General features: G+C 41.9%; 1 protein-coding gene across 3 annotated transcripts in view; it reads left to right on the plus strand.

The window, feature by feature from the left end:
- cd276 (CD276 molecule) overlaps positions 1–14,727 on the plus strand; it is a 112,817-nt gene that overhangs the window by 65,969 nt on the left and 32,121 nt on the right. For 2 of the 3 annotated variants that reach the window (XM_067388909.1, XM_067388910.1), the window contains exons 5-6: positions 5,059–5,193; positions 9,326–9,379. In XM_067388909.1, the coding sequence (XP_067245010.1) occupies positions 5,059–5,193; positions 9,326–9,379 (189 nt within the window). The remainder of the gene's footprint in view (positions 1–5,058; positions 5,194–9,325; positions 9,380–14,727) is intronic. The other variant, XM_067388912.1, reaches the window with a different exon arrangement.

Genomic DNA, 14,727 nt, shown 5'->3' on the forward strand with positions numbered 1-14,727 from the left:
GTTACACTTGTAATCTGTCAGACACTGGGCCGCGTTCAGCTCGTTTTCAGCATCAGACCAAATGAATAAGACACTTTTTCTGAAGGCTTTCTTGCTGTTTACAAAAACTGACAGCTTGAAGGAGCAGAGCGGGATCTGCGAGGCTTTTGCGTTATTAGTCCTGGTTTCATCTGCTCACGGCTCACCAAATGCAGGGTAATACGGTGAAACGGTTTCAGTTGGAAACACAACAGGCTCGTACACATGGGCCTAAAAGCATCTGTTGTGTGCTGGTTTACCGTGGCAGATACTGAACCCTGCTGCTGAAAACAGCTAATGAGGAGCACTGGTGCTGCCAGCCAAATCTGTGATCTCGCCCGTAAATGAGCGTTTTATTTGTGTTGTGTTGGTGCGTTCAAACACCGGCCGCTCGCTTCCTTTTCTAGTCGACTGTTCTCGGCACAGAAAGGGAACAATGATGCATCCTGACCTCTTTTTGGCTCGGCGTTATCGTTCCGTCCTTCGAGCCGCAGCTCCAATGCTCCAGGTGATTTGTCATTTCCCCACTGTACGCCAGCTCTTCTTTTGACTTTGTTTTTCAATTATCCAGGTGGAGTGTGCCGCGCCATATTGTGTTTGCGCTCTTAGTGCTGCTTAGCTTTTCTCTCGTTCTGTCTGTTTTCCTCTCCTCTCCTTCACGTTTATGCCTCGGGGAAATTTGGAGGCTGTAATATCTCTGTCTCTGTATCACTGTCCAGTTTACTTTCCTGTGCCGTTCATACGGAGGCTGAATTGTCTCTGTTTGTCCTGTGTGATCTGATGGACGGTTATCCAGCTGAAAGCAGAGTAGTCTTGTAGTAAACTTGATAAACAATAAAATAAATAAAACACAGTGGTGACAACATAACACCGTCTTTAGATAGTCATCTGGGAGCCTGTAAAGAGGTAAGAAATCGCATGAGGCTCAGGACGGCACTGGTTTTAAGATGAACTGTGCCGAGAGGAAATTCCGCAGTTATTCGATTGGAAGGACGGAATCCTTACTGTACTTTAATGGGAATCATAATAATTCTGATTCCACTTATACTGCTATATATATATATATATATATATATATATATATATATATATATATATATATATATATATATATATATAATCAGTATGTTGTAATGATTGGGTTGATTGTGCACAGGTGTATCTTGTCTGGTGTTTAGTCCTTGTGTATTTAAACCCTCAAACCTTGTTTGCCATGTTTCTTGGTTAGGTATTGTCCCTGTACCATTGTTGGTAAGCTCCATGTTTGTTGTCTTTGTTTTGCCATGCCATGCCAAGCTAAGCTCTTTGTTTTGTATTTTGTTTATGTTTGTTGGATTTAAATAAACTGTACTTGGGTTCGTCAAGACCTGCCTCCAGTGGACTTGACCTCCTCCAGTGGACTTGACCGCCAACTGTGAACCCAGCAGTTGACCTCCTTCATCAGTGCCAAAGGAATCGTCCCCTCGAGCATTATGTCCAGGAATTTTGTGAACTCTCTCACCTGGTAAAACTTTATTGATGTGGCCCTCAAGGACAGTTTTAGTGTGGGTCTCAATGAACCCATTTGTTCATGTCTTCCTGGGGGGAAGATACAATGGTCCCTGGTGGGATATATCGATCATGCCCTGTTATTGAGTGGTTCTTCATTTACTGTGGAAATTGTGGATGAGGGGCTCCACAATCCCACAGCGCACACCACAGCCACCACAACAGAGAGTTTCCACAACAGAGAGTCCTGACCATCATGTAGAGAGTTATCCATGTCATGCTTGCCCAGTCAGAGACTCTTCACGTCATGCCTGCCCAGCCAGAGACTCTTCACTTCATGCCTGCCCAGCCAGAGACTCTTTACGTCATGCCTGCCCAGCCAGAGACTCTTCACACCATGCCTGCCCAGCCAGAGATGGTTCACGTCATGCCTGCCCAGCCAGAGACTCTTCACGTCATGCCTGCCCAGCCAGAGACTCTTCACGTCATGCCTGCCCAGCCAGAGATGGTTCACGTCATGCCTGCCCAGCCAGAGACGGTTCACGTCATGCCTGCCCAGCCAGAGACGGTTCACGTCATGCCTGCCCAGCCAGAGACGGTTCACGTCATGCCTGCCCAGCCAGAGACGGTTCACGTCATGCCTGCCCAGCCAGAGACTGTTCATGTCATTCCTGCCCAGCCAGAGACTCTTCACGTCATGCCTGCCCAGCCAGAGATGGTTCACGTCATTCCTGCCCAGCCAGAGACTGTTCATGTCATTCCTGCCCAGCCAGAGACTCTTCACGTCATGCCTGCCCAGCCAGAGATGGTTCACGTCATGCCTGCCCAGCCAGAGATGGTTCACGTCATTCCTGCCCAGCCAGAGACTGTTCATGTCATTCCTGCCCAGCCAGAGACTCTTCATGTCATGCCTGCCCAGCCAGAGACGGTTCACGTCATGCCTGCCCAGCCAGAGATGGTTCACGTCATTCCTGCCCAGCCAGAGACTGTTCACGTCATTCCTGCCCAGCCAGAGACGGTTCACGTCATGCCTGCCCAGCCAGAGATGGTTCACGTCATGCCTGCCCAGCCAGAGACGGTTCACGTCATGCCTGCCCAGCCAGAGACGGTTCACGTCATGCCTGCCCAGCCAGAGATGGTTCACGTCATGCCTGCCCAGCCAGAGATGGTTCACGTCATTCCTGCCCAGCCAGAGACGGTTCACGTCATGCCTGCCCAGCCAGAGACGGTTCACGTCATGCCTGCCCAGCCAGAGATGGTTCACGTCATGCCTGCCCAGCCAGAGATGGTTCACGTCATTCCTGCCCAGCCAGAGACTGTTCATGTCATTCCTGCCCAGCCAGAGACTCTTCACGTCATGCCTGCCCAGCCAGAGATGGTTCACGTCATGCCTGCCCAGCCAGAGATGGTTCACGTCATTCCTGCCCAGCCAGAGACTGTTCATGTCATTCCTGCCCAGCCAGAGACTCTTCATGTCATGCCTGCCCAGCCAGAGACGGTTCACGTCATGCCTGCCCAGCCAGAGATGGTTCACGTCATTCCTGCCCAGCCAGAGACTGTTCACGTCATTCCTGCCCAGCCAGAGACGGTTCACGTCATGCCTGCCCAGCCAGAGACGGTTCACGTCATGCCTGCCCAGCCAGAGACGGTTCACGTCATTCCTGCCCAGCCAGAGACTCTTTACGTCATTCCTGCCCAGCCAGAGACGGTTCACATCATGCCTGCCCAGCCAGAGACGGTTCACGTCATGCCTGCCCAGCCAGAGATGGTTCACGTCATTCCTGCCCAGCCAGAGACTCTTTACGTCATTCCTGCCCAGCCAGAGACGGTTCACATCATGCCTGCCCAGCCAGAGACGGTTCACGTCATTCCTTCCCAGCCAGAGACTGTTCATGTCATTCCTGCCCAGCCAGAGACTTTTCACGTCATGCCTGCCCAGCCAGAGACGGTTCACGTCATTCCTGCCCAGCCAAAGATGGTTCACTTCATTCCTGCCCAGCCAGAGACGGTTCACGTCATTCCTGCCCAGCCAAAGATGGTTCACTTCATTCCTGCCCAGCCAGAGACTGTTCATGTCATTCCTGCCCAGCCAAAGATGGTTCACTTCATTCCTGCCCAGCCAGAGACTGTTCATGTCATTCCTGCCCAGCCAGAGACTCTTCACGTCATGCCTGCCAAGCCTGCACTGCAAAAAAATGCTTTTCTTACTTAGATTTTTTGTTCTGTTTCCAGTCCAAATATCTAAAAGTTCTAAAATCTGAAATAGTAAAAATCATTGTCTTGTTTTCAGAAAAAATAAGTGAAATTAAGTGAGGTTTTTCCTTAAAACAAGCAAAATAATCTGCCAATGGGTAAGCAAAATTGCCTGCCAAGCCTTAGTCTCTTCAATTCATGCCTGCCACGTCTGCCACAACTGAGTCTCTTCACAAGATGGCTGCCACGCCTGAGCCCTCAGATAAGATGGCTGCCATGCCTATGCCTTCAGCCAAGATGGCCGCCACGCTAGAATCTTCAGAGAATGTACCACTGGTCCATATCCTGTTCCCCTGCACGGGCCTGGCCCACCATCCCTCCATCCCTCCTCCAAGACCGCCTCCGCTCCACCACCCTCCTGGACTTTGGCTAGTGTTGGTTTGGGGGGGTTTGGGGGGGGGGGGGGGTCTGTCACATCTAGTTTTGGTTTTGTTTCATGATCATTTATTTTGAAGCCATGCCATGCCAAGCCAAGTTTTTGTTTTGTATTTTGTTTGTTTGTTGGATTTAAATAAACTGCACTTGGGTTCGTCAAGACTTGATTACACATTTTCTATTTTTTATTATTTTATTTTATTTCATTTTATTACTATACTTTACTGGTAAAAATATATATATATATTAAATCAAGATAAATTGCATTCAATATTAAGACTTGTTTTTAAAGAATATATCTTAAATTAGGCTCATTTTACTTACTTAAATTTTCACACAATTACAAAGAAATGGCAAGTAACACACTGAAGATTAGTGCTTGAAAATAGTTATTTCACACTAAATTAGGATGAAGCTAAATGTGTAAAAATAGTGGGTTTGTGTGATATTTTGTTCAACATTTATTTGAATTAAAGGTTGTTAAAATACTGAACATGCCCTGTAATTGTTGTTGATAAAAGATAAAAAAAAGCTATTTTTCGGTTTTAACTCTATCAGTGTTAACAATGATGACTTAAAGTTACGTAAAGTTAAATAGGTATAATTACTGTTTTTATTCTTCCATTTAATAACAGTATTGGATTGGTATCTTAGGGGAAAAAAAAGAACTTATTGACTCAATAAAAAAAAGGTTCTATAAAAGAAGAAATGTCTTGCATAATACTTCTATGTTAATATAAGTAATAATAATGATTGCATAATACTTTTATGTTTAATGATTATTTTAACTTGACCGCCTCCAGTGGAATACTTGACCAGCCGTCTCTCCTCCAGTGGACACAATGAGAGCTAAACTTTTGTTAAATCTACTACTTTCTCTGTGTCTGTCTTTCTTGCTCACGGTCTGTCGTTCTCTGTCTCTAGGCCAAAATCTCGTGTTTCCTCCGGTGGCTTTGTGGGTGACGGTGGGTCTGGCCGTGTGTTTGCTGGGTTTGCTCATCGCGCTCGCTGCCGTCTGCCGCAGGAAGATCCAGGAGAGCTGTGAGGAGATGAGAGCTGGTAAGGACTCTTCCTACTGAGTATGTACTCATCAACAAGACCCGGCCTTCAATCACTTCTTAAGGCTTTCTCTTAGGCTTCGCGTGAAGATATCAGATAATAACAGTCTCTGGATCCTGATCTCCTCTTAACCTGTTCATCTGGATGTGTGCAGCTGAGTTTCTCCAGTCTCAGATGACATGGCCACTACTTTCTGTTATTGTCTGTTAAACACCCTTAAACCATCCTTTAACCAACTGTGATTGGACGCTCAAGCATCAGTCAAACTTCATGCCATTAGTGAAAGTTCTGGCTACACCAATCAATTTTTTAATACTAGTCACCATTTAGTATACTGTGACCAAACACATCATTCATATATATATATATATATATATATATATATAGACAGACACACAGATAGACAGATAGATATATTTTATTTTAGACATTTATTGTAGGCGGTAGGTCCCTCACATAGGAATAATGATATTTTGAGGGTCAATCCGTGGGATAATGTTCAGATAATAACTGTATATATTCAACAGTCTGAAGTGAATATTTCTGTTTTCTGCATGGCTCAGTCTCTTCTCTGAAAGCTGGAGAGAGCGGCGCGGCGGGTGATAATTCACAGGGAAGACCCACAGCTCTGCCATGTCTGAGCAGAATGCTAAAAGCCAGACAGCGTTTAGAACAGAGTCTCTTACTGCCAAAGCCGTCTCTCCTCCAGTGCTGCTGGAAGTTCATTAGCGCCGGCTAGATAATTAGTCGCGCCGTGTAACTAGGGACTGCAGAACTTGGAGGTTGAAATGACAGGAAGAAAGAATGATGGGTGGACGGAGAAGAACTGGCGGAGAGATAGAGATGGATTCTGCAATCATGTGAAGAAAAAAACGAGGTGGCTGGAACGAAAGAACATTGCTTTCCAGCATCACACCAGCTGTAATGAGTTCTATGTGTGGAGCAGGAGACATTTAAATAAAGGTCACTCCTGCGTTGCTTAGACCCCTGGGCTTTTAAAAATACATCTGCAACTGGCTTATTTCACGGAGGAAAGAAAGAGTAAATATCCAGCTGTATAACCGCAGCAAACAGTGAAATGGAATGGAGTGAACACACTAACGCCGGCCAGCGTATCATTGCCAGATAGTCCAGACCAAATCAGCTGTTCTTTCTCCAGTAACCCGTGCAGGAATTCTGGAATAAGATTCAGTGAACGGGTCAGCAACCTGTTGAAGTAATTGAGTCGTTGAGTGAGTCAGATACTCCACGCTCCCACTCCACTCCTGCTCTTCTCGCCTTCACTGTCACTCAGGAGGCTTTTTAACCTCTCAGTCCAAATTTGGGACTGTAATTAATGACACTTTTTAATTTCTGGTTCTTACTTGAGAACGTGGTGCTGTTGCAATCTTTTTTAAATTTGCAAAATGGTATATTGTTTTATTTATTAAAACATGCATTAATGAATTAATTGTATGTAAATAATAAACAAATAAATATAAATATTTATGTATAAATATATAAAATAAAATTATGTATATAACACAAATTATTATGTAATATTATGTAATATTCATTATATTTATTAAAAAATTAGTTGAATAATAAATACATGTAATATGTATTCGTTTATATGAAAAATAATTATATTTAATAAATTCATTAATATTAATTAATTATTTTTTTACTTAGTTTTTGTTAATTTTCTTTTTTAAAAAAACATTTTGGGTGTTATTTACTTATTTGGATATTATTTTTATATTTTCTGTTTTCATTTTATATATATATATATATATATATATATTTATATATATTTATATATTTTTTTTTTACAGTATATATACATATTTTATATATGCATATAATGAAAACAGAAAATAATAAAAATAAAATCTAAAATCTTATACATATATATATATATATATATATTTTAGAGATCCACCGATATATCGGACAATAATCAGTATCGGCCAATAAAAGCATATTTTCACACTATCAGCCAGTAGTTTAAAAACAGTTGATAGTCATAGGGCTGATGTATCCTGTCACTCAAAAGAGGGCTGAAAATGCACTGAATTTGTGCTTTGTGTAAAGAAAATGTTTATTATATGAATTAATAATATTAAAAAGTTAAGATATATTAATTTAATCTTCAGAATGTAGTTAATGTGTGTTAATATTAATTTGAGTAATGTGTTTTTGTAACTGATACCAGATACTCTGAAACAAGTTGATGAAATGGAAAGAATAAAGTTATTATTTGCATTTATTTCAAAATATAATAATTAATTACAAATAACACAATTTAATTATTAATTATAAATAATCATTAATTAAAAAGAAGGTATAAAAGGCAGAACCCCCAAACTATCGGCATCGGCAGATATCACTCTCAATCAAATTTAGTATTATTTAATTAATTTGAGTCAGATTAACCCAAAACGGAAACAAATGGATTCGCACCGAATCCATGTGAACCGTCCCATCATTCCCTGTTCAGTTGCCGTGTGAGAGTGTTAGAGGAGCTTCCGATGCAATGAAAGGCTGAGCTCTGTTGGAGATGGACCTAATTGATGCTGTCTGCTCCGCTATCGCTGCGGCTTCAGTGCCGGAGATCGGTCTGGACACTCCTCGCCTCAGACTCCACAGAGGAGGTCAGTCAGAGTCTTCAGCGACCAACTCATTTTTCTTGGCTGTCATAATGTGTGTGGAGAGGTTGAGGGGGATCCTAACTAGAATGAGCAGCTTGTGAGATTGGGCCGTTAGCTGGGATATCGGGCTGGAGAGCCACCGCGGAGAGGGAAATCAACAATGTACGTTTGCTCTTTTATTTCATTTCTTGGTGCCTGCTTCACTCCATTTAATCCTCTCCTCTTCTCTTTTGACCCAACCTTTCCATGGATTTATCCCACAAAATACTAGTAGACACATAATATTTTCAAGTAATCAATGTGAATTATCGGAAACCCTCTGTTTGGGCTTGATAACCGTATTTACTAGCAGGTGTGAGTCTCCAGTTGAAGCAGCTCAAAAATGGCCTATTATGTATTGTATAGTCATGTAGGATCAGAAGCAGGAAAACTGTTTTTGAGTTTGACAAGACCAAATTGTGATGTCTAGAGGACTGGGTCAGAGCATCTCCCGGTCTGCAGTGGTCAGTATCTATCAAAAGTGGTCCGTGAACCGGTGACAGGGTCATGGGCGGCCGAGGCTCAGTGAAGGCTGACCCGTGTGGTCCGATCCAACAGACGAGCTCCTGTAGCTCAAATTGCTCCAGAAGTTAATGCGGGTTTTGATAGAAAGGTGTCAGAATACACAGTGCATCAGTTTTTTGCGTATGGAGCTGCAGACCCATGCTGACCCCTGTCCACCGCCGAAAGAGCCAACAGTGGACATGAGAGCATCAAACCTTGGGTCCTGACATCCATGTGGATGTTACTTTGACACGCACCACCTACCTAAGCATTGTTGCAGACCATGTACACCCTTTCATGGAAACGGTATTCCTTGGTGGCTGTGGCCTCTTTCAGCAGGATAATGCTCCTGACACAAAGCAAAAATGGTTCAGGAATGGTTTGAGGAGCACAACAACGAGTTTGAGGTGTTGACTTGACCTCCAAATTCCCCAGATCTCAATCCAATCCAGCATCTGTGGGATGTGCTGAACAAACAAGTCCGATCCATGGAGGATCCACCTCGCAACTTACAGGACTTAAAGGATCTGCTGCGAACATCTTGGTCCAGATACCACAGCACACCTTCAGGGGTCTAGAGGAGTCCATGCCTCGACAGGTCAGGACTGTTTTAGCAGCAAAAAGGGGGACCAACTCAATATTAGGAAGGTGGTCATTATGTTATGCCTGATCAGTGTATAGCATAGCATTTGCACATAAAATAATTTAATAAAAAACTTTATTTATTGTCATAATTGTTGTCTACACTGAAGTAGCTTGGTTGGTTGTGTGACTAGTTGTGTCTCACAAAGCTTGATCTTTTCACATGGATTTCCCTCTGCAAGGTTGAATGTCGGCAAATTTGTATTTTCAGATGTTCCTGAACTGTGTTTTTCCTCAGTATGTGTGAATTCATGACTGTGACAGCTGAAACTGCATTTGTATTTGTACTTCCCTCTGATCTTTTTTTCTCTTTACAGAGGAAGAAGCCAAAGAACTTGAGGAAGCCAAAGAACTAGAAGAAGCCAAGTCAGGTCAGTTACTTAAAATATTGTATGTATACATGTACAGAATAACAGTTCAAATGTACTCCAATACACTTCAAGAACAAACTGGTGTGACTTCATTTCGAACAAAATCAGGCTGAAACGAAGTTCGTTTGGAGTTCTAAACGGCTTTGCTCTGGCTGGTAAGCGTCTTTGAACTCCCATTGGTCGGTGCTGATGATGTAATAGGTGGGTGTGGCTCTGGGGCTCCACCTACTTTCACAGTTAATTTCTTCTGTTCAGTCTGTTGAGGTCAGACGTGAGTAAAAACATGGAACATATTCATTATAAGATGTTCGCTAACATTATATCACTGCAAAGGTGTTTCAAACCCCTTTTTACTCCTAAGCGAAGAAGGAAAAACAGCTTTGCTTCAATCCATAACAGGACTTTAAAAGCTTTCACTGCAAGTAGTATGAGTATGAAGAACACAATACATTAAACTCACAAAAATAGGGCAGTTTCTACCATGTGCAATTTTTAAACAATTTATTGGTAGATATCTCTTCTATTAATGCTATTCTGGGCTCTGGCTCCACAGTAAAAAAAAAAAGAAAAGAGTCATGGTTCAATCTCTTAATGACCCTCAATGGCGTTGTAGTAATTATGATATTTAATGCAACTGGGTGAAATGTGACGGTAAATGTGAAACGAATGTGAAGAGCGCAATAATAGGACTCTAGCACTAGATAGATTTGATCTCTTCCAGCTTAAATCCATCTTTAGTCCTTTCATTTTACGCTTATGATTCTTTTTTTCCCCGCGATCTGGAGCTCTCCGAAAACGAATCTCGATGACAATTCATGAGCGTTTCTGGCTAAATCGGCGCGACTGTCAAGCAGAACGAGCCCCGTCTCTCGCCTCAGGTGAAGGCCAGAGTAAACGCTGGCAGAGTCCAGGTTCTGCTCCCCCTGTGGCTTTAATGTCATTAAAGATTCATTTGACTCCTTTAGTCTGATTGAATTATTCAGCCTGGCCATGAGCAGTAGAGTTAATACTATGAGATTTTAATAAGCAGGCAGGTGAAGAGGGTCAGAGAAGGAGAGTGAAACAGAGAGAGAGAGAGATGTGTCCGTGGTAATGGGGGTTCATGAATATTTCACATGTGTGTCAGATGTGTGTGCAGATGACATGATGCAATCCGTCAATGCTCTAAACTCACTGCTTTTGTGTCAGCAGTTTTTAATTTGTTGTTGATGTTAATAAATGAATGTATTATCTCGAGCTCTGATGATGGAGAAAGAGTCGATACTGAACAGCAGCTTCACAATGACATTTTGTAAGTGTTAAAAAGGATCTAATTTCATGCTTAATACGAAAGATGCCTGCATTTAATAATTACTATATATTCACATTGCAAAATATTGTCTGGAAGTTGTTGGCATTCCCACTTTTGACATTTTATAAGCCTAATTACCACATCCAACCCAGTATTACATTTTTCCATATACGACTTTAAAAGAAATATGTTTTCCAGTAATAAAGAGAGGTAAAGAGATCATGGTTATTATAGTAAACTAAAACCATAAAAAATATAAATAAATAAATAAATAGTTTTACTTAAAAATAAACATTAACTGAAATAAAAACAAAAATGAAAAACTATTTCAACATATAAAAAAAAAAGACAAAAATTACTAAAACTTTAAGTTAAAAAAATGAAATATATATATGTTATATATATATATATATATATATATATATATATATATATATATATATATATATATATATATATATATATATATATATATTATTTATTAATTATTTATTTATTTTTTTTAAATATGTTGAAATAGTTACATATAATACATATAATAAAAAAAAAAAAAAAAAAAAAAATATATATATATATATATATATATATGTATAAAAAAATGAAAATATATATGTACTGTATACATCTTTTTTTTTGTTAGTTTTAGTATAATTTTTCGAAATAGCTTTTATATATATGTTTTTTTTTTGTTTGTTTGTTTTTTTTACCTTCCCTGTAGGTAATAAACACCTATTATTATGACATTTTCATACCTTTCATACCTTTTTTTTTATAAAGTTAGTGATATTATTGTTTTTGACTGAAGCAGGGTTAATTTTGCTTTTGTCAGTTTAATGTTTTGGACATGAGTGAGAAATTTAGCTACAGTGATAACAGTGCAATAATCTCACAAAGTTGAAAAATATAATATTTTCTTGAGTAAAATGTTCAGCAGCCATTTTAAATTTCGCCACATTGAACCAATTTATCCATTTGTAAGCTTGATTTTTCTTTTTTTTAAGAAACGTAAAACAAAACATTCCACAAATATGATTCTGAAAGGTTATAAATAGTCTATAAAGAAGACAACATTTGTGAATGTTTCAATTTATAGATTATGTTATTATAAAACGTTGCAGTTTGTTGTTGCTTTTTATTCACATTATGAGGCTGCTTCAAACCGACCTAGGAGGTTTCACAACATCTCTAAAACTTTATTTTGGTTATATTTTTTGTTGCAGGTTTGGTACTAGAATGTTTTTTTACCGCAGTGTTGCCAACCTGCAACCAAAATGCAGCGTTGTGTAAAAGCGCTCTGTACTTGCTGGGTAGTTTCATTTTCATGTTCAGTTCAGTATCTGCAGTCTCCTGCTGCTTTCAGACTTTTCCTCCCTCACCATCTGCTACTTTCTTTCTGCAAATTGATGATTGTCCTCATCCGGCAGATCCATTGAGCTCACGTCTGTACAGTAGTTTCGCCCAGAGGAAAGCGTCTGTAAGTCTGTGCTTCAGGTGCCTTTTTCTCTGGTCATTGATATAGGTCACAATGCTGTTTAAAGATTATACCTGACAAGCTTTCATGCTATTCTTGCCTTAAAGAGCCGGTGGGTAAAGCTGATTCGTTTGAGTCACTGAGTGATTCTGTTTGCTGTGAGAAATAGTCATTTACACCAACAGGTCAAATGCAGGGTTGCTTTATTTCACCCCCTACTGGACATTATATGCTAAAAACACTTCCAATTGACTATAAACCAGGAGTAAATCGCACCGACAGCCTTTTATGGCAACATGAGTGATGCTATTTTTTTGTTGATGCAAAAATAGGGAACAGAAATGCAAGTTATGAATGTGTTTGTGATTCATTATATGCAATTATAATACCTACTTATTCATTGTTGATCTTTTAAAAATGATAATGTATTATAAAACATGACAAGACATACAATAGCTGGTGTTGATCACGTGTTTTAATGCATCATTACACTGATGCTGATATTAAAAGTATAACCAGGAATGCATTAGTATTGTAATGTTTGCAGTCATTTATGAGCAAACACAGCTGATATTACGTTGAATACATTATAATCCATCAACAATACCTTTACGGTGCATTATACATGCAGACGTCGTCGAAAGCGTTATGAAACTTCGATTGCGAGATATGAATGTATACTTGGTGCTGTGGATAAATCTGATCAGTTCTGCCCACCCCCACATACAGTCTCATATTAAAGTCATTTAAGCTCCTCTACTTCCCTCATGCACACTCGCGAAACATTCAGAACTGCAGCTGCCTCATATCCTAATAAATATAATCATATCATCAGATGGAAGTGAACGTAGATCATCTCTCTTAATTCATGACCAGTCAGACTGCACGTTCAGCTCCACACAGAGACGTGTAGGTGATATTTCAAAGATGCCTAATAGATTTATTATGAATTTGTGCATTTTTTTTATAGATGTGAACAATCCACTAACCTATAAGTAATAAACTGTGGTACAGACATGAATTATAGCTCAAATTATCAGCATTAGTATTAGTATATCTGTCACTGTTGTTTGCTGAAGACGTGAGGCGAGGATCTAAACGCATGCAGTCAAAACTTTATTAAACAGAACGCAGGTAAACGCAAGCAAACAACAAAAACTGAGGGTATTAAAGGTGAAGTATGTTGTTTCTGCGACACTAGTGGCACATAGCATAATTATACGAATCAAGTGTATTTTGCAAACCCCCCCTTTAGGGCATCATGCCTCCCTCAATTCCAGCATTCAACTCTCAGCCTGCTACAGTAGCCACGCCCCAAACTCTCAGCCTGCTGCAGAAGCCACACCCCAAACTCACCTGCTGCAGTAGCCACACCCCAAACTCATCCTGCTGCAGTAGCCACGCCCCAAACTCTCAGCCTGCTGCAGTAGCCACGCCCCAAACTCTCAGCCTGCTGCAGTAGCCACACCCCAAACTCTCAGCCTGCTACAGTAGCCACGCCCCAAACTCTCAGTCTGCTGCAGTAGCCACGCCCCAAACTCTCAGCCTGCTACAGTAGCCACACCCCAAACTCATCCTGCTGCAGTAGCCACGCCCCAAACTCACCTGCTGCAGTAGCCACACCCCAAACTCATCCTGCTGCAGTAGCCACGCCCCAAACTCAGCCTGCTGCAGTAGCCACACCCCAAACTCATCCTGCTGCAGTAGCCACGCCCCAAACTCTCAGCCTGCTGCAGTAGCCACACCCCAAACTCATCCTGCTGCAGTAGCCACGCCCCAAACTCATCCTGCTGCAGTAGCCACGCCCCAAACTCTCAGCCTGCTGCAGTAGCCACACCCCAAACTCATCCTGCTGCAGTAGCCACACCCCAAACTCTCCTGCTACAGTAGCCACGCCCCAAACTCTCAGCCTGCTGCAGTAGCCACGCCCCAAAACTATCAGCCTGCTACCGTAGCCACGCCCCAAACTCTCATCCTGCTACAGTAGCCACGCCCCAAAACTATCAGCCTGCTACAGTAGCCACGCCCCAAACTCCAAGCCTGCTACAGTAGCCACACCCCAAAACTATCAGCCTGCTACCGTAGTCACACCCCAAACTCTCCACCTGCTACCGTAGTCACACCCCAAACTCCAAGCCTGCTGCAGTAGCCACACCCCCCAAACTCTCAGCCTGCTCTAGTAGCCCCGCCCCAAACTCTCATCCTGCTACAGTAGCCACACCCCAAACTCACCTGCTACAGTAGCCACACCCCAAACTCACCTGCTACAGTAGCCAGGCCCCAAACTCTCAGCCTGCTACAGTAGCCACACCCCAAACTCACCTGCTACAGTAGCCACGCCCCAAACTCTCAGCCTGCTGCAGTAGCCACACCCCAAACTCATCCTGCTGCAGTAGCCACGCCCCAAACTCTCAGCCTGCTGCAGTAGCCACACCCCAAACTCACCTGCTACAGTAGCCACACCCCAAACTCTCAGCCTGCTACAGTAGCCACACCCCAAACTCTCAGCCTGCTACAGTAGCCACGCCCCAAACTCTCAGCCTGCTGCAGTAGCCACACCCCAAACTCTCAGCCTGCTACAGTAGC

Source organism: Chanodichthys erythropterus, chromosome 7 (assembly GCF_024489055.1).
Source record: "Chanodichthys erythropterus isolate Z2021 chromosome 7, ASM2448905v1, whole genome shotgun sequence".
Taxonomy (NCBI): domain Eukaryota; kingdom Metazoa; phylum Chordata; class Actinopteri; order Cypriniformes; family Xenocyprididae; genus Chanodichthys; species Chanodichthys erythropterus.